The 18326-nt window shown below is 53.2% G+C and overlaps 1 protein-coding gene and 2 long non-coding RNA genes across 4 annotated transcripts; 2 read left to right on the top strand and 1 right to left on the bottom strand.

The window, feature by feature from the left end:
- Positions 1-1507: 1507 nt before the first annotated feature.
- On the bottom strand, positions 1508-2131 carry LOC109255005 (uncharacterized). Its single transcript, XR_002075056.2, has 2 exons — positions 1990-2131; positions 1508-1677 (listed from the first exon to the last, which is right to left on the bottom strand). It is a non-coding gene; the product is annotated as an uncharacterized LOC109255005 (long non-coding RNA).
- LOC128772994 (uncharacterized) lies at positions 1595-6798 on the top strand. The gene is made up of 4 exons (XR_008417159.1): positions 1595-1704; positions 1807-2008; positions 2127-3990; positions 5717-6798. It is a non-coding gene; the product is annotated as an uncharacterized LOC128772994 (long non-coding RNA).
- Positions 6799-6934: 136 nt separating this feature from the next.
- Positions 6935-18301, top strand: JPH4 (junctophilin 4). Of its 2 annotated transcripts, XM_053889294.1 has the most exons (6): positions 6952-9034; positions 9575-10125; positions 10897-11668; positions 14702-14820; positions 15145-15677; positions 16611-18301. In XM_053889294.1, the coding sequence occupies exons 2-6, from the start codon at positions 9747-9749 to the stop codon at positions 16692-16694; spliced, it is 1887 nt and encodes a 628-aa protein (XP_053745269.1). In that variant the 5' UTR covers positions 6952-9034; positions 9575-9746; the 3' UTR covers positions 16695-18301. The 2 variants fall into 2 exon arrangements, 1 of the variants encoding a protein (XP_053745269.1); XR_008417145.1 differs by lacking the exon at positions 16611-18301 and having other exon boundaries at positions 6935-9034; positions 10897-11712; positions 15145-15257.
- Positions 18302-18326: the final 25 nt, after the last annotated feature.

Below are 18326 nucleotides of genomic sequence, written 5' to 3'. Positions count from 1 at the left end.
CACTGGCTTCAGTTTGGGTCAGGACTGGCAACCTAGTCTCAGTCTCAGGTGAAGAAAAACAGGGCCAGGGTTGGCAGAATGGTGCAAGGAGTCGAGGGCTCTTTAACTTCTCCCCGTCCCACCTCCAAACAGGGCCTTTTTTCCTGACAAGCTCAGGTCCTACATGGTCAGAGCAGGGCCAGGGTCACAGCCAATCCCTATCTCCTTCCCTCTTAGGTAACAGAGAAGAGAGGCCCAGTCTAGCCTTGGGTCCAATGAGAATGAAACCTTGAAGTGGCTTATTTGGACCAGAGACTGGAGCCAGTTTCTACCCTGCCAAGAGGCAGGGAAAGTTTCCTTCTCCAGAGCTTGGAGATGCCAGCCTTGCGGATTCCCAAAGGTCTGTGGCTCTGTGTCCAGCCTCCTGCTCCAGAGCCCCAGGCAGAGTCCTGGAGACTAGACACAACAGCCAAAGGCTCTGGGAGACCACAGGGGCTGGGGACGAAGCTCCTGGCCCAGAAGCTGTGGCAGAGAGCTGTGTATTAGCTGCATGGCCTCTAAGTGGCAGGAGCGAGAGGCCGGGAAGGAAGGGGAGGTCCGGAGCAAGGACTGCTGGACCAGGCTTGTGGCAACCACTCTGCCAGGCTCTTCCCCGGGCCGTGCAGCTTAACTCTCTTCACACTCGTGAGGCAGGACTATGTCCAACTTAATAGATAATAAATCTGAGTCTCAGAGAGGTCACACAACTTTCCCCAAAACACACGATCTACAGACTCCAGAGCCTGTTCAGACACCGAGGCTGCTGGGAAGAAGCCCCTGCAGCCTTGTCAAGGGCCCCAGCTACTTGTGTGGAGCCTGTGGTCAAGCTCAGGCCTAACATCCAAGTCGTGTCTATCATGAGGAGTTACTGGACAGTTGAATGTCAAGTGACTTCACCCCTTACCCTCACTCTACCCCAGTCTCCTACAGGGACCCCCACCCTTCTGCCCTTCTCACCCTAAGCTGGCCACATCCCAAACCCATCGGATAATGGGTTTTACTAGTACAAATGCATTCCAAAGGGAGGGGGGTCCAGCCCAGTCGTAGCTACCACAGCTGCTAGAGGTTTGTCCCAACCTTTAGTGCTTTGGGCTTCTTTGTCTGCCTCCCACCAACATTCCCTCTCCTTTCTGCAGCAGATTCCCACGCCATTGGAGCCTAGCATAAGGAACAGTCCCCAGCTCATCACAGCTTTGCTGCGCCCCCACACCTCATCTCCCCTCTCCCTGACTGCCTCCTCCTCACCAGCGTGGGGATTTGGCTGGAGTAGCTTGAGCTTTGAATTTTAGAACAAATCCAGAGAACCCAGTAGCCCAGGGGGACCTGGGAAGGGGCTAACAACACCGGAGGTCATGTGACTGCCTTTGGCTTCTTATTGCTCCTCAGGCTTTGCTTAGCACTGAACTGGGGCCCCTGCCCTCCAGAGCCAAGGGGTAGGGGGTGGAGGGCAGCACAATCACAAATAATACCACATAAGAAACTCTAGAGCTGACCTAGGCATACAACCCCATGTTTTGCTTGGCGAGCGATCCACACCACGGAACAGGGACATGCTGGCTGCTTAGTCCGCACTGAAGGGTGAAATCGCCTTCAACTTCTCCGTGCCTCACATGATGATCGGCCTGCACCATCTCGACCTATTCCAGGGTGGTTGGAAAGCTATGAATCAAACAACAGATGGGACAGGTAAATGTGCTCGTGTAAACAGAGATTCATTAGGGAGGTATGTGGGGGGGGGGGGTGACCTCGTGTTGTGAAAGCCCTTGTTCTCTTCCACCTAACACTCAGTGCAGGGGCACCTCCTGGTCTCTATGGTTACCAAGAGCAGCCCTGCCAGGGAGAACCTGGAGTGTAAACAGCAGGAACCGGGTCTGCGGCTGCCATGTCTGGAAGGAGGCCTCACACAAGGGCAAGGGAGGAGAGGGTGGGGCCCCTGCAGGCTCCCCAGGCCAGAAGGAGGAACCTCTTTACCTGAAAACAAATTTCCCAGGTGTGGAAATCTCCCCTCACTTATTCTTGGCACACAGCATTTTGAACAGTCGTTCCCAGTTTACTTCAAAGATGTCAGTTTTAAAATATTTTTTTCAATTTCTCTATTTTCATCATAGAGAAAGAGTCAACTAGATGTGAATGTGCCTTTCACATGTGCTCGTTCCCCATTTAATAAGGAAGTTCTGTGAGAAGAAGCAGTTGCAGCCTCGAGAGGTGAAATTCTGCCCTGGAAAATAAGACGGGTGAACTGCTAAGTCCAGAATGAAGACCAGACACCAGGAAGCCTGAAGCCGAATGTCCTGTATGCACATAAGTATGATCATTGTGGTTTAAACGGTTGCCTCCTTCCCTTCCCGTGGCTGCCAAACAGGGATGTGGGTAATGATCACAATTTGCTGTATCTTCAGGTTATCTTTACATACAAATTGAAACCATTATTATGAAATAAAATGGAGTGCTAACGTGGGATTTAGGAATGCTCATGAATTTTCCTTCATATCTGATGTGCTGGATAACTCTGGCCTTGACTCTCAGCCTCTCCAAGACCCCAGCTGCACCCATGGGGCCAGCCAGCACCGGTCTGAGAATCCCAGGGGGCCCTAACCCCACCTCGCAGATGCACAGGTGCAGGGGCTGTGAGAGCCAGCAGTGCTGAGGTAAGACTCAGAGCAGTGCCCTGGCAGATAGTAACCTGACTGGTTTCTCTCCCCCTTGGACATCTTGTGCCTGTTGCCACCCATGGCTCAGAGGTACAGATTCCAAGATCCACTGGCCACCACTGGCCTGGGATCAGCCTTCCTTCTCCTGATCCTCTGCTCACCATGCCAGTCATTTAATGCACATAAACACAGTGTGAGGCAGGGTACATCGGTATGTACCCAAATCTAGTGCAGCCCCGTTGACTGCTCAGATGGTTAGAGTGCCCACCTCCCTTCTCCCACCCCACCCCACCCTAGGAAAAATTCAGCTCCCCCCTCCCCATTTTGAAAGAGAGGGGTGGGCAGATGGGGAGAGAGAAAGAGAGAGAGAGATCAAGAATCTCAAGCAGGCTTCATGCTCAATGTGGGTCCTGATGTGGGGCTCAATCCCACGACCCTGGGATCATGACTTGAGCCAAAATCAAGAGTCGAATGCTTGGGGCACCTCGGTGGCTCAGTTGGTTAGGCATTTGACTCTTGATTTCAGCTTGGGTCATGATCTTGCAGTTCATTAGTTCGAGCCCCACATTGCTCTCCGCACTGACAGTGCAAAGCCTACTTAGGATTCTCTCTCTCTCTCTGCCCCTCTCCGGCTCTCACTCTCTTGCTCTCTCTTTCAAAAAAAAAAAATTGAGTTTGACGCTCAATTGACTGAGCCACCCAGGCTCCCCCAGACTCTTATCTCTCAGCTCCACTGCATAATACAGAAGGTTCAACCCCTTAGCATAACCTCCAAGACCACCCCTGTTTTCAACACTAACCTGCTCCCTTCACAGCACCCACAGGAAGCAAATGGGCTTAGGAGGCATGTGGGGGTACCAGAAAATGCTGGACTTAGAGGGGCATGGATCCCCCTCTCAGAATCTCACAAAACAAATATTGTCCTCTCCCCAAGGGAGGGGTGGGGAATGGATATTCATGCCCCACTTGCCCATTTTATTTGAGTCCCTTAGTCTATGGCCCTCCGGTTAAAAAGCCCTGCTCCTGGTGAACTTGGTCTCACAGTGTGTAGAGAGAGAAACAGAATAGAATTCTCAAACATCCTTTCTCTTTTTCGCAAGCCAAACCTTGGAGCAGCCAGAGGCAGGAGCGATCAGGCAGGGGACAGCCATCCAGAACATTCTGGAATCACCATCTGAGGAGCAGAGGGGAGCTGTGTGTGCAGCCAGCCGTGGTCAGACAGAGGAAATGCAGGGTCTGGCTGCTGGCCATTCTTACCCTCGCTCCCACCATCAGGATCTCTGGCCCCATCCTGACCCCTGGTGGCTGCCCATGGGATGAGGTGAGCATTCTTCCCAAGCTCCTCCCTGCCCTGGTCCCAGCATAGCAGGAAAAATGAATCCCCCACCCCACAGGTCCTGGCTAGGGTCCCCAGGAAGTACAAGTGTGTTTCCTAGGGGTTTTTCAGGAGGGTTTACTCCACTGTGGTCACCAGGTGCCTTCTCAATGTAAGTCCAGAGACCAATTAAACAAATGTATATAAAGAAAGCCCTTTCACCTGCCAAGTTGGCAAAAGGTGTGTTAAAAAAGAGGTGTGTGTCTGTGTGAATGTGTGTGTGTGTTATAACTAAAAGTTAATGCAGGCCGGGGTGCAATAAGACCAGCACTCTCATGCACAATTCGTGAGAGTACAAATTTGTATAACCCTTCTGCAAGTGATCCGAGCAAAATAAATCCAAAATCTTACTAAGCATTCTATCCTCTGACCCAGTAATTCTGTTAGGAATCCAGCTTCAAAAAAATCAATACTCAAATAACATGAAACCCAAAATTTGAAATAAATGGGAGAGGAAAAAACAAGATAAGCCAAGCGTGATCATCACTGAGGCTGGATGATGATTACATGACAGTTCTTTATTCTGTTTTGTTTTGTTTTGTTTTTGTCTGCTTTGCTATATGCTATGAATTTGCCATGATATTTTTAGAAGAAAGCATCAGAGATGCAAAGATTTGTATAAAAGATGTTAATTTTTAATAGCAAAAACTGTGCAAATGGCAAAAAAAAAAAAGTGCTATGCTGGGATGGTTAAACAAATTATGCTGCATCCAAATAGTGGGATATTATGCAGCCATTAAAAACGCAAGAGTGTTTTCATGATGTGGAAAAATGCTTATGTGATGCAAAGCAAATAAGTAGGAATCAAAATTGCATATGTAGTATTTAACTGAGTATGTTAAATGAAAAGTGCATAGGGGTGCCTGGGTGGCTCAGTTGGTTGAGTGTCTGACTCTTGGTTTTGGCTCAGGTCATGATCCCCAAATTGTGACATCAAGGCATGTGGCAGGGTGGAGAATGCTTAAGATTCTCTCTCCCTCTGCTTCTGCCCCTCCCCACTCATGCTGGCTCTCTCTCTAAAAAAATAAAAATAAAAAATAAAAAGTGCATAGAAGGAAACCATATGAAAATACGCTAACATGTTTGTTATACAGTGAGACTAGGGGTGACTTCTATTCTTGATATTGTCCTTTATTTTCTTAATTCTACAATAAGCATGTCTTTTATAAATAGGTCCCCAAATTGCCTTTGTGGAAGTATACCAACTTGGGGGTCTGAGATACATTCAGCTCCAAGGACTGCCATGTATTAGCCATGCAACATTGAGCAAATTCACATCTGGGTCCCAGATTCCTCACCTATAAAACTGGCATAACACCAACCTATTTTTCAAGCCACCATTTACTGGGTCTTCACTATGTCCTAGGCAGTATGCTTGGGGGGGGTTTCTGCATATACAATCACACACACCATTCATACATGGTCATTTCAATCCTTACAATAAGCTCTGGAGTAGATTAGGGCACTGCCATCTTAAGAACTACACGAACTGTGGCTCAGGAAAATTAGGGAATGTGCTCAGTTTTACCCATCTAATAAACAGTACAGGTGGGATTCAGACATAGATCTGACCATCTTTGAAAGCCCTGTTCTCAGACCCTCCAGCCTGGTCTGCTTATGGTTACAGTTCTTTTTTCTTTCTTTCTTTTATATATATATTTATTTTTGACAGAGAGACAGAGCATGAGCATGGGAGGGGCAGAGAAAGAGGGAGACATAGAATCTGAAGCAGGCTCCAGGCTTTGAGCCGTCAGCACAGAGCCCAACTCGGGGCTCAAATTCACGGACCACAAGATCATGACCTGAACAGAAGTCGGATGCCCAACCAACTGAGCCACCCAGGCGCCCCTACAGTTACATTTCCATTGGACTGAATGCAGTAATGCAGGTAAAGTGCCACACACAGTGCCCAGCTCCAAGCACAGAGCTGCTCTACTGGTTGGTTCCCTTTTCTATGACCTCAGCATGATGGTACATTGTGGCAAAACAAACCAGTGCACCCTCCAAAAAGAAGCACCTCTGATTTAAAAGAAGGGATTATAGGATCTGCAGGGACAAACCAGACTGGGGCTGGAAGACTGCCTCACTCAGGGAGATATTGGGGGCTGGGACAGTTTGCCAAGTTCAAGGATAGTTCTGCCAGTGACTTCTTCAGGGCTTCATCAGCTCTACACATTGCTTTGCAGCCTGGAATTCCGTCCAGAGTCACTCCACCGAGCAGGCATCAATTCCTACCTTCCACTTACCCCTCCCACCCTTTCTCCCTAAAGAACAGGGCACAGGTCTCACCAGTCCTGTAGATTTCTTATTCTTCCCTTTTCTTGGAGAACAGGAAAATCTTAGGGGCTGAGTAGGATGAGGCCCTGTGTGGAGAAGGAAGTCCTGAATATCTGAGGGTGAGGAATGCGAGGGTGGTTGGCTTGCTCCAGAATCCTTTCTGGATTCATCCTTTAAGATACCTCTTTCCCTAGGGAGCCAGCCTAACTTAGTTTCCATCTCTACTCTCTACTTCTACCCCTTGAAACTGTTATAGCACTAACTACACTAGAGTTACTTGTTAGTTTACTAGTGAGTTGGTTAGTTTTTTGCTAGTAAGCTCCATAAGGACGATACTCGGTCTCTAGCACCTAGCAATGTGCCTGGTACACAGTAAACTATGTAAATGTCTGCTAAATGGCAAAATGGAGGGAGGAAGGAAGGAAGGAAGGAAGGAAAGAAGAGAGGGAGGCAGGAAGGGAGAGAGGGAGGGAGGGAGGGAGGGAGGGAGGAAGGAAGGAAGGAAAGAAGGAAGGAAGGAAGGAAGGAAGGGAGGGAGGAAGGAAGGGAGGGAGGGAGGAAGGAAAGAAGAGAGGGAGGCAGGGAGGGAGGGAGGAAAGTCCTCTTTACCAAGTAGACTTGGTAGTCTTGGCCCAAGTAGACTCACAGCTGCCCTGTTCTGTGCAAAGCACTTAGAAGATGTGATCCCTGCCCTGGAGACTTAAAATATACACATTTCTCCAACTTTGTATCCATCTTTGGGAAAATACATTGCAAGGGTAATTCCTGTTTATTCCAAACCTCATGCTCTTTATTTTACTAAAGTACTCAAAACGGAGCTCCTGAGTCTGAGGGAGGTTCCCAAGTACATGGAATCCTGGGAAGAATTATAGGGCTCAGAGGTCTGAAGTCTAGTGTTCTAATCCTAGCTCTGCCACCTCAGCTGTGTAACCTCCAGTGAATGACTTTCCCCTCTGGGCCTCAGTTCTCTTTGTAAAATGGATGGGCCTGACTTTGTATGAAAATAAAAGCAGTTGGGTATATCTGACTATTTACCCCATTGTATGTAACTGGACAGTATCTTCCCTCATAAATGCTTAGGTGCAGGATAGATGCATCAGTAAGCTGAGGGGCAGAAAGATAGCATGTGCCTATTTCAGTCTGTAAAAAGGAAGGCCCAGGATGCGCTCCCCCTCTAGTGAGTGGTTGGAGTGGTGGTCGACCAAAGGGGGGCTTACCACAATAAGGGCCCACCCAAACATGTCTATGTGTCTTAGCCCCTAGGTTTACAAAAGGCTCCAAAGCCCCAGAGTCTTCATGGCACTACCAAGGACGAACCCTTGTTCACCATTCAAAAACAATACACCCCTCATACCACCCTTCCCCCTTCGGAGAGACAACCCAGGGAGAAATAGTCAGCAGAGGTGGAAGATGGTGAGATCTGGAAAAGCACTGGTGAAGCCAGTCTTCCTGCAGGGCCCCATCTCAGGCTTCCCCAGAAAGTGCAAGTAGTGGAGCTTTCTGGCCCCCTGCAGCAGTTACTTCTGGAGGACAGTGGGTTTGGTGGACACAGGCATCCATGCCCAAAGGCTTCCTGGCTTCAGTCCAAGCGGCTGGCAGGTTCATCCTTCTCCCTAGAGCCCCACGAACACCACTTCCGGCCCTCCTGTCTCTGCTTGGGCTCTAGCTGCCTGGATTTCTATGCCCATGCCAGGCCTTCCCTGTGCAGAGCTTTCTCGCTCTCCCTTGCAACCCTTATTCACTCTCACTCTCCCTATCTATTTCTTTCTCCTTCCTCCTCCTCCCCTGCTTCTCTCCTCCTTGCCAACCCTCAGCAGGCCCAGAATGGGTCCCCCCTCCCTCCCCCACAGCATCTCCCCCTCCTTAGCTCTCACCCCTGCACCTCTTTCTTTGTATTCCTCTCGCCCTCTCCCGGCCTCGCCTGTATCTCTCCTCCCCCGCCTGCCTTCAGCCTCCCCCAGCCTCCCCATCTTCAGCTCAGTCTCCTCCCTCTCGCTGTGCTCCCCTCCCCCTCTCCCCCAACCCTCGGTCTCACCCCACTCCCCGCCGCCGGCATCCCTGGGTTTCTTTCCACCCTAGGGGGGGTCTCTGTGCCCCTCATTCTCCTCTCTACCTGCCTCTACTTTCACCTCAGATTTAGCCGGCACCCATCCTTTCCTGCCTGGGTCCCCCACACACACTGCTAACATCGCCACTGTGTCTTCTTCCTCTCCTTCTCTCCCCACCCTCTCCTCTTCTCTCTTCTCCCTGCCCCTTTAAATCTGCCTGGCCCAGCCTCCCCCGTGATGCTGGGATGGAGCAAACATTGATTTGTGCTGGGATGGAATCGGAATTTTGATTTTTTTTTTTTCCTTTCCCAACCATAAGAAGGGAAAAAAATAATAAAAAACACCTCCTTTTGATAGCCCCCTCTCCTTTCCCATCCAGTTCCCAGCTCCTCTTCCCTATCTCCATCCAAGGCAAAATTTTTCCCCTCCACTATTCTCATCCCCCCCCCCACCCCTGCCACTACCTCGCCCCCCACCCCCATCGCCTGCTCCTCCAGCTGGGGAGAGAGGGGACTCTCTCTTGCGGCTCCCCCACCTTCGCTCTCTGGGTAGGAGCGGTCTCTCCGGAAGGGGAGGGGGCTTTGACTTGCCGGGACGAGGTGGGAGTGGAGGTATCCTGCCATGGATGCTGTGCCTGGGAGGCAGCCTGAGCCCCAGCCCACATGGTGAGTAACCTGCCCCCTCCCTTCCGCCTGTCTGCCCATCCCCACCCTCGTCTTTTCCCTGCGGAGCCTCCTCCATCCCCATCTTTCCCCCCACCAAACCCACTGCCCACCTTGGTCCGATCTCCCCCCTACATTTTCATCCTCCACCCCTTGCCTGGGATGCCAGAAAATCGGGGCAGAAGGGTCCTGACAGCAGCCTGAGGAGCGGACGGCCTACGACTCTGCCCAACCCCCTCTCAGGACCCCCCCCCCCCCCCCCCCCGCCCTCAGCAACTGCCATCCACACCCGACACTTTGGGGTTCCAGGCTGGAGAAACGGGACTCCTGCTTGGGGTTGGGGCCCCAAGTCCTGGGAGGGGCTCTCAACAGGAAGGAGGGGTGGGGGAGCCCCCATGCCCCCAAAGCTTAAGAGCTGCTGGAAGATGCTGCCGAAGGGTGGGGGGTTGGGGGGCGGTGCTGATGCCCCAGAGCCTCTGGGCCAGGGAGCGGCGGGCAAAGAGGAGGGGCCTCGCTCGCCACTTCCCCCCTCTTTCTCCGCAGCCACTCAGGATGAGGGTCCGGCCCTGCCAGCCCGCGCTGGGGCCCCCCCCGCCCGGCCCCGGTCTAACTGCCCCCGCCCCCAGGCCTCGCCCCGCTCGCAGGCCCCCAGCCGGCTCTCCAGCCCCAGGATGCGCTGAGCCGCCGGGGGGCTGAGGCCGCGCCAACTACATGCATGTCCCCCGGGGGCAAGTTCGACTTTGACGACGGGGGCTGCTACGTGGGGGGCTGGGAGGCGGGGCGGGCACATGGCTACGGCGTGTGCACGGGGCCCGGCGCCCAGGGCGAGTACAGCGGCTGCTGGGCGCACGGCTTCGAGTCACTGGGCGTCTTCACGGGGCCCGGCGGACACAGCTACCAGGGCCACTGGCAGCAGGGCAAGCGCGAAGGGCTGGGCGTGGAGCGCAAGAGCCGCTGGACGTACCGCGGCGAGTGGCTGGGCGGGCTGAAGGGGCGCAGCGGCGTGTGGGAGAGCGTGTCGGGCCTGCGCTACGCCGGGCTCTGGAAGGACGGCTTCCAGGACGGCTACGGCACCGAGACCTACTCCGACGGAGGTGCGGGGCCCGGCCCACTACTGTCTGTCTGCTCGTCCGCGTGCGCCTTCCCGTCGGCCTGTCCCGCGTACGCCTTCCCCACCATCTGCACCCGTGCCCCGCTGTCCTCCTGTATGTCTTCCCCATTCATATGCGCCCCGTGCTCCCATCTTGTTGCCCTCTCCTCCCATCGCACACGTCTCTCTCATTTGTCTGGCCCCTGCCTGCTTCTCCCTCTACCCAGTCTGCAGTCTGCCTGCCCTCACCTCTTCCCTGTCTGCCTGTCCCTCACCCCCCCCCCCATCTACCTGACTCTCACACCCTCCATCTGCTTGTCCCTTCCACCCCTGCTGCCTGTCCCACACCTCCCCTCTCCACCTGCCTGTCCATAACACCTCTGCTCCTCCTGTCCCCTCACATTTCCTCAGCTTGCTCCTCATAGTCCTGTCTGCCTGTCACATGACTATCTTAAACACCCCGTCAGCCTGTCCCTCACACCCTCTGGACTATCTGTCCTTCATACACCCCAGCCTGCCCGTCCCTACCCCTTTCCCTTGTCTACCTGCACGCCCCAAATCCACAGATCTCCTACTACCTGTCGGTCTTCACCGTGTTCTCCTACACCTTCTGACCCAACCTGGCCTGTCCCAGCTCCTAGTGCTTTTCCCCGACCTCCACGCTAACTGTCCCCACCACTCCCTCCCTACACTTGGGCCTTCGGGGGCGCTTGGGGCCTAAGGTGTAGGAAGCAGCGGGTCCTGACCCTTTCTCCCCGTCCTACCCCGCCCACAGGCACCTACCAGGGCCAGTGGCAGGCCGGGAAGCGCCACGGCTACGGGGTGCGCCAGAGTGTGCCCTACCATCAGGCGGCGCTGCTGCGCTCGCCCCGCCGCACCTCCCTGGACTCCGGCCACAGCGACCCCCCGACACCGCCCCCACCCCTGCCCCTGCCGGGCGACGAGGGAGGCAGCCCGGCCTCAGGCTCCCGGGGCGGCTTCGTGCTGGCCGGTCCGGGGGACGCTGAAGGCGCGTCCACCCGCAAGCGCACTCCCGCGGCCGGCGGGTTCTTCCGCCGCTCGCTGCTGCTCAGCGGGCTCCGGGCTGGCGGGCGCCGCAGCTCCTTGGGCAGCAAGCGGGGCTCCCTGCGCAGCGAGGTGAGCAGTGAGGTGGGCAGCACAGGACCCCCGGGCTCCGAAGCCAGCGGGCCCCCGGCCCCAGCTCCGCCCGCCCTCATTGAGGGCTCTGCCACTGAGGTGTATGCGGGCGAATGGCGCGCCGACCGGCGCAGCGGCTATGGTGTGAGCCAGCGCTCCAACGGGCTGCGCTACGAGGGCGAGTGGCTGGGCAACCGGCGGCACGGCTACGGACGAACCACCCGCCCGGACGGCTCCCGCGAGGAGGGCAAGTACAAGCGCAACCGGCTGGTGCACGGGGGGCGCGTGCGCAGCCTCCTGCCTCTGGCCCTTCGGCGGGGCAAAGTCAAGGAGAAGGTGGACAGGGCTGTCGAAGGCGCCCGTCGAGCCGTGAGCGCTGCCCGCCAGCGTCAGGAGATCGCCGCTGCCAGGTGGGCATCCGCTGCAGAGGCCAAAGCTGGGCTAAGTGGAGAAGGTACCCTGGGGACAGTTGGGGGTGGGGGGTGGGGATGGGTAGTTAGTGCCTAAAGGAGGGCCATGACCAAAGGCCTAGGGCTTGATGGGGAAGAACAGGCCTAGGGCCAAGCAGTTGTAGCCCTGGGTACCAGGAGTGTTTATATCTGAGGCTACAGGTGGATGTGGGTGTAACTGTGGGTGGCTGGGTATTTGAGGGAAGCCGTGTTAGACTATAAGTGTGTCTTAGTGTCTTTTGTGGGGATGTGTGTCATTGTTGTGTGTGGGAGTAGCAATGAGCGCTGGCTTATACAGGCTCAGAAACCTCTTGGAAGTCAGACATGTCCCTAGTCTTCCTCTTGCAGCTGGGGGCAGCAGCCTGGGTCAGGGAGACAGGGAGTGTGCATTCCTAGCCACCTCCTAGCCTGCCCACCAGACTGATAGAATTCCAGCCTTGGGCCTTGGGGAGATCTAGTTTGTACAGCTGATCTATCCACATGAAAAGATAGTTCCTGTCACCTTTGCCTCCTCTGCCTTCCTTTACCCAACTGATAAAGGTTTGAGGGGAGGAGGCTTGCCTGTAAATGAAATTTTCTTTCTGCAATTCAGATTACATTTCCATGCATTGAGGACCTTATTATCTAAAGCAGCACTGTGCAGTAGGAATATAATGTAAGCCAAATATATAATTTTAAATCTTCTAGTAGCCATGTGAAAAGATAAAAAGAAACAGGTAAATTGAATTTAAATAGTACTTTTTTTTTTTTTTAAGTAAGTCTTAGGCCCAACACGGGGCTTGAACCCAAATGACCCTGAGATCAAGAATCGCACATTCTGCAGAGTGAGCCAGCCAGGTGCCCCCTAAATAGTTACATTTTTATTTAAACCAGTATAGCCAAATTTTGATGATTTCAACATATAATCAACATAAAATTACTAATGAGGGATTTTACATTACTTTTTTTACTAAGCCTTTGAAATCTAGTATATATATTTTATATGTATAGCACATAATTTCAAATCAGACTAGCTACATTTTAAATGCTGGATTCGATAGCACAGATCTAAAGAAAGCCAAAAACCCATTTGTAATGCGATTCACAGGCCCCTAATTTATATAACTCATACATGTAAATTTTCACATGTTGGATTTTCTTTAAAGGGGAGTGTACAGTTGAAGGATTTTGTTTAAATTTGAGACTGTTTCAGAGGATCAGAGGCCAAGATATGTCCAAATATGCTTCAGTGAGTTTGTATAATGGGTGATCAAGTTATGTGTAGGAACGTGTCATTTCCAAAGTAGATGCCTGAGCCAGAGATGTCTATCTGTAGATACATCTCAGTGTCTGGGTGGTTAGAGTCCAGAGCCTTAAGCCAGGGAAGGGGGAGGGCAGGGCACCAGGGAGCACTTTAGCCTAGATGAAGAACAGGCATGGGCAGGAAAAACTGATCCCAGGAGCTGAGAGATCAGTCAGTGGGAGGAGGCTGGTTATTCTCCCCAGCAACAGGCCTGGCAAACCTGATTGGTTGCCAGCTACCATGGAAACAGCAGAGCCTCAGCAGCAGGTGCCTCTGCCAGGTAGCCTGATGACTGATTCTGCTGCCTAGGACTTGCTCATCGACACCCTCCAAACTCAGAAACAGGCTCGAGTTGTCAGTGTTGCAGTTTTTTGGCCGCCGATAGAATTCCATGCAACCCAAGACTGTGATCGTCATCCCCTGCCCTAAACCCTGAGACCAGCTTACTTTCAGGAAGGGACTAGTCATATAGAGTCTAACAGCACAAAGACAGAAGAACATGGTCATCTGAGGTCCCTCCAAACAGGCTCTAAAAGTCCTTAACCCAGCAGATTTGAGGGGAGGAGGCTGACCATATCTCCTGAGGTACGTCAAGAGGGGATAGACTTAAGACTACAAGGAACACCACCACACTTCTCTCTACCCCCATACCCAGTCTGCCTTCCTAAGCCAGATGAAACAAGCCTGGGGCCAGAGGGGTCTTGATCCATTTAAGCCCAAGTATATCTGATTACCTTTATCTCTGTTCCTTTGTGCCCCACCTTCAGTCAGGATTACAGAACTAATTTAATGATCACAGGGCATCTGTGATTAACAGCAGAAGTTGAAAGGGAAGGTAAATTGAGGAAGCATCTGACATCAGAGGGAGAACTGGGAAACAACCATGGGGAAAGGACTGATAATGCTTCATGGTGGCCTGTACCCACAGAGCAGGGCACAATGGGAGAGACATGTGAAAGGGAAGGAAACTAAGAGCTTCCTCAGAAGATGTAAACACTATAGTGAGAAAGCATGCATGGTAGCTGGGAGAAGAAGTAGGAAAAACAGAAAGGGGAGACCCATGCTTATCCCAGTTCCAGAACTCAGAAAGGAGGTGATGGTGCAGGGAGACAGAGGCAATGACCAAGAGGCAAGAACAGTGTGATAACAGAAGAGGCTGAAGAAAAGCAACCTGTGAAATTCTCATGTTAGGAAGTCTGCAATGAAGAGGCAGGGTTAGTAGCAGTAAGGGGAAAGGAGGCAAAGGCTCCTAGCACAGGGAGCAGATGGCCCAGAACAAGGGGCAGGGCAGGGAAAGCTGCTGGGAAGTACCAAGCAGGTGCAACTACAGAGAGATGTGCTAAGAGCATGAGGTCTCCTCTGTCCCTGGGAAGGGAGCAGGATGGGGCTGGGATAACAGAGTTGAGGGCAGCCAGGGAGGGCCTGGCCCCTGTTGCTGGAAGAAGGAAGGTGTTACTACAGGACATAATGGTGGCAGGTATGAAAGGAGCAAGAAAGTGTGATGAGAGCAGTCACAGCCCAGGTCTAGGAGAGGAAACCAGAAGCCAGCTGCCCTGCCAGGCCAGGGAAGGGAGCAGGCAGCAGTGTGTGAGCAAGAGTGAGGACTCCAGAGGTGAGCTCAAATCCAGAGGACATGATGTGGCAGGAACATGGGCCAGGGGGCTGGAGCATCGGAGCAGGTCTGCTAAGTCCCTGCCCCTGGAACCCGACAGGGCGGCAGATGCCCTTCTAAAGGCAGTGGCAGCCAGCAGCGTCGCTGAGAAGGCTGTGGAGGCAGCTCGAATGGCCAAACTGATAGCCCAGGACCTGCAACCCATGTTAGAGGCCCCAGGTGAGGCGTGGGCAGCCTGGGGAGCTGGAGGGGCTCAGGTGTGGGGAAAGGGAAGGAAGTCCCTACAGAGGACTGGGGATGAAAAAGCCAAGGTATGAGGGTCCAAGGGGATGAAGAGGGGGGCCAGACCCAGTTGTTTGGAGAGTGCAACCGGGAACTTATGAAATTTAGTAATAAGGACTAGGGGCTTGGGGTCTGGCTATGAGAGGCTGTAAGCCTGGGGATGCAAAGTCCTGGGAGGTGCCCAGAGAGAGGGATAAAGCTATAGCTCTTGCTTCCCAAGGCCAGTTAGGCCCCTCTGATTCTCAGCTATCCCTGCTGCAGGCCGCAGACCCCGGCAAGACTCAGAAGGTTCCGACACAGAACCCTTGGATGAGGACAGCCCTGGGGTATACGAGAATGGACTGACCCCCTCAGAGGGCTCCCCTGAACTGCCCAGCAGTCCTGCCTCCTCCCGCCAACCCTGGCGACCCCCTGCCCGCCGGAGCCCACTGCCTCCTGGAGGGGACCGGGGTCCCTTCTCCAGCCCCAAAGCTTGGCCTGAGGAGTGGGGGGGGCCAGGTGAGCAGGCAGAGGAACTAGCTGGCTATGAGGCCGAGGATGAGGCTGGGATGCAGGGGCCAGGGCCCAGAGACGGTTCCCCACTCCTCGGAGGCTGCAGTGACAGCTCTGGAAGTCTTCGAGAGGAGGAAGGGGAAGACGAAGAGCCCTTGCCCCAGCTGAGAACCCCAGGGCGCTTGGAGCCTGAGCCCATGGCCACGCCAGTCCTGAGGGGCCCATTCTCAAGGGGTCCTGAAGCCGGGTGCCTGATGGAAGAGTTTGAGGAGCCTGCTGCAACGGAGAGGCCCATCCAGCCGGTGAGATGCCCTCCATCCCCGCTTTGTGGCCCCTTTTCTCCTCAAAGCCTTGCCTGTCATCCTTTCCAGACATCTCTCTGATCCCTTTAGGGGCTCTGATTTGGACTCAGATTCCTTTCTGCCTGCCCAGTCTTGGACCATATCCCACCTTAAAAAAAAAAAAAAAAAAAAAAGGGAACTTGTGAACTGCAAGCAACCTTAGAAACCTTCATCTCCAGCTCCCTCATTTGACAGATGGGGAAACTGAGGCCGAGAGCACTTAAAGTAATTTGCCCAAGGTTACCAATAAGTAATGGTAGAGCCAAAACATCTTTCCCTGTTCTCCTTCCATATCATTTCCAGCTCCTGGTTTCCTACTCCACCCCCACCCCCACCTCCACAGTTTCTCTCTTTGGTGCCCAGAAATAAAAAAGGAAAAGCTTGTTCCCTCCCTACCCTGAGTCTCCCTCCCTCTCCTGGGAAGAAGGGAAATGGGAAAGGAGGCAGAAAACTGGGAGGGGTGGAGTTTCCCCAGAACCCTCTACTCTGATTGGATGCCAGGCCTCTCCTGTTTCCTAGCAACTACATCCTCACCCCTTCATCCCTCTCTGCTTTACTGCAGTACTGGCTGCTGCTGCCAGCGTCTGCTACTAAGGCCAGGCACCTTCTGCCTGGGCCACGTGACATGCTGCTAGTGGGAGGGGAGTCGAGGGAGGAGGGAGGAAGGGCTGTTCCCGACTTGAGGGAGCCTGAGAGAAGGCGGGGCCCTGCCTGGGAGAAGAGAGGTGTTTCTGCAATCTAAAACAAAGGTTGGACACGCCCCTGCTCTGACCTCTGAAGAGAGGTGCCTGGGACCCTTCAGCTTTGCCACTTGCCAGGGCAGGAAGTTGGGACCTGTCGCTGGACACGGTCCTTAGGGACTGAGACTGCATTTCCTTCCCCTTATCTCTCTAGGGAGCTGCCAACCCCCTGGTGGTGGGAGCCGTGGCCCTCCTGGACCTCAGCCTGGCGTTCCTGTTCTCCCAGCTCCTCACCTGAGGCTCCTGCCCAGCCTAGTTCTGGCTTCGGTTGCTGCCTCTTCACTTCTTTGACCTGCCTTTTTCTCTTTTCCTCCTCCTGGTTGTTTTTTTCTCCTCTCTTTCTTTCTCTTCTCCCTTCCCATTCTTTTCTGTTCCCCCTTTGTTTTTGTCTTTTGCTTTTTCTTTCCAGCTGTCCTTTCAGATTCTCTCATTTATTCTGGATCTCATTTATTCTGGATCTGTCTCTGTCTTCCTCACTCTCTTCCCCACCCTGCCCCACCTCTCTCTCTAGATTGTTTACATATGAAGGGCTTTTCTCACTCAGAGTTGCTCTCTTCTCTGAGACACACAAATCTAAGTCAGACCATTGCCCCATGTCCTCCCCGCCTTTTCTTTAGACCTGAACTTCGGTGAGGGTGGGGGTTTGGTATCCTGAGGGGTCTCCTGGAAGCTGAGTGGGAAGGAAGAAGAAAATGGAGAAGGGATGACTGTATACTGGGCAAGGCACTGGCTGAGCTGCTGTGGCTCCCTGACCCAAGGGGTCTGGTGTCCCTCTGAGGCCTAGTGGAAGAGCTGGAGGAGGTATGGCCTCCATCTCTGACCTTGGAGGATCCGATCTCACCTCCAAGCACTGAACTAGGTTCTTGCCTAACTCCATCCTTCCCTGAAGGAGATAGGGGAGATGAAAAGTAGAATGACTCCCTAGGATCTCCCTCTTCCTTTCCTCAACAGCCAGCCTCTCGTCCAACCCCCCTAGGGTGGCATGCCTTGTCAAGAGCAATGTGTAAAGGAAAGAAAATGTCTAACGCAGTCACGTCTACCCACTGACCTCTCCCACCCTCTTCTCCCCCCCCCTAAAATTTATTTGGTTGGTCTGGACTCACTTGTGGCCTTTGATTAGACTTCTAAGGGGCCTGAAGAAGACATTTCTATTGCTGAGGGTTAGAGGCACTTGAGCTAGGACCCCACTCCCCAACTCTGGCAGTTGTGGTGTGCGGGTTGCAGGGAGGCATTTTGGGGAACACAACCAGCCTAGGTAAGAGGAACTCAGAGCAGCAGAAGCTGTGACAAGTTTAGTAGTCTAAATGGGTTATATCCCTTCCCCCCATCACATCAGGATCTTGTGAAATGGGAAAACAACAGAAAGAGGGATCGAAGGAAGCCAATCTCTCACACACTTTCCAGGCAGGGCAGAGGTGGCAGTCAAACCAGGGTGAGAGGTGGGTGGAGAGCCCTGTTTGAGATTGTGGCTGATCCCTGTTAATAGCTTTCCCCTGGGGGCAGGAAGCCCTAGGAAGAGGGGGACCCCTCTGTAGGGTCCCCAGGGGATCTTTCCTCCCTCCCCTGCATGAGGCAGACGCAAGCTGCCTGCCAACCCCCTCCCTCAAGGAATGGCCTTGCCTGGGAATGCCCACCATACATACCCTCTTCTTTTTTTCTAGTCAAACTCTGTTTACTCCTTGGCCTGCCTCCCTCCCTCCCCTCTAAATCTTTACTTCTGATTTCTATTTCATGGAATTTGGGATTGAAGTTAAACTACAACAGTGCCGCCAACACCAAGTCTTGCAGGAAAAAAATACAAAGAAATTTAACAAAAAATATATTAATAAAAAAGTTCAAAAAAGGGGGGGGACTGTCATCTCCTTTGGGG

This window comes from Panthera pardus, unplaced genomic scaffold (assembly GCF_024362965.1).
Source record: "Panthera pardus isolate Hobbes unplaced genomic scaffold, ASM2436296v1 HiC_scaffold_24, whole genome shotgun sequence".
NCBI lineage: Eukaryota > Metazoa > Chordata > Mammalia > Carnivora > Felidae > Panthera > Panthera pardus.
The sequence above is the reverse complement of the archived record's forward strand: the minus strand, read 5'-3'. Positions and strand labels throughout refer to the sequence as shown.

Bases quoted from the DNA above. Each gene is read 5' to 3' on its own strand.
- JPH4 (XM_053889294.1), top strand. From the start codon at position 9,747: ATGTCCCCCGGGGGCAAGTTCGACTTTGACGACGGGGGCTGCTACGTG. The intron at 14,821-15,144 runs GTGAGGCGTGGG...TCCCTGCTGCAG, and splicing joins ACCCATGTTAGAGGCCCCAG to GCCGCAGACCCCGGCAAGAC. The intron at 15,678-16,610 runs GTGAGATGCCCT...TTATCTCTCTAG, and splicing joins CGGAGAGGCCCATCCAGCCG to GGAGCTGCCAACCCCCTGGT.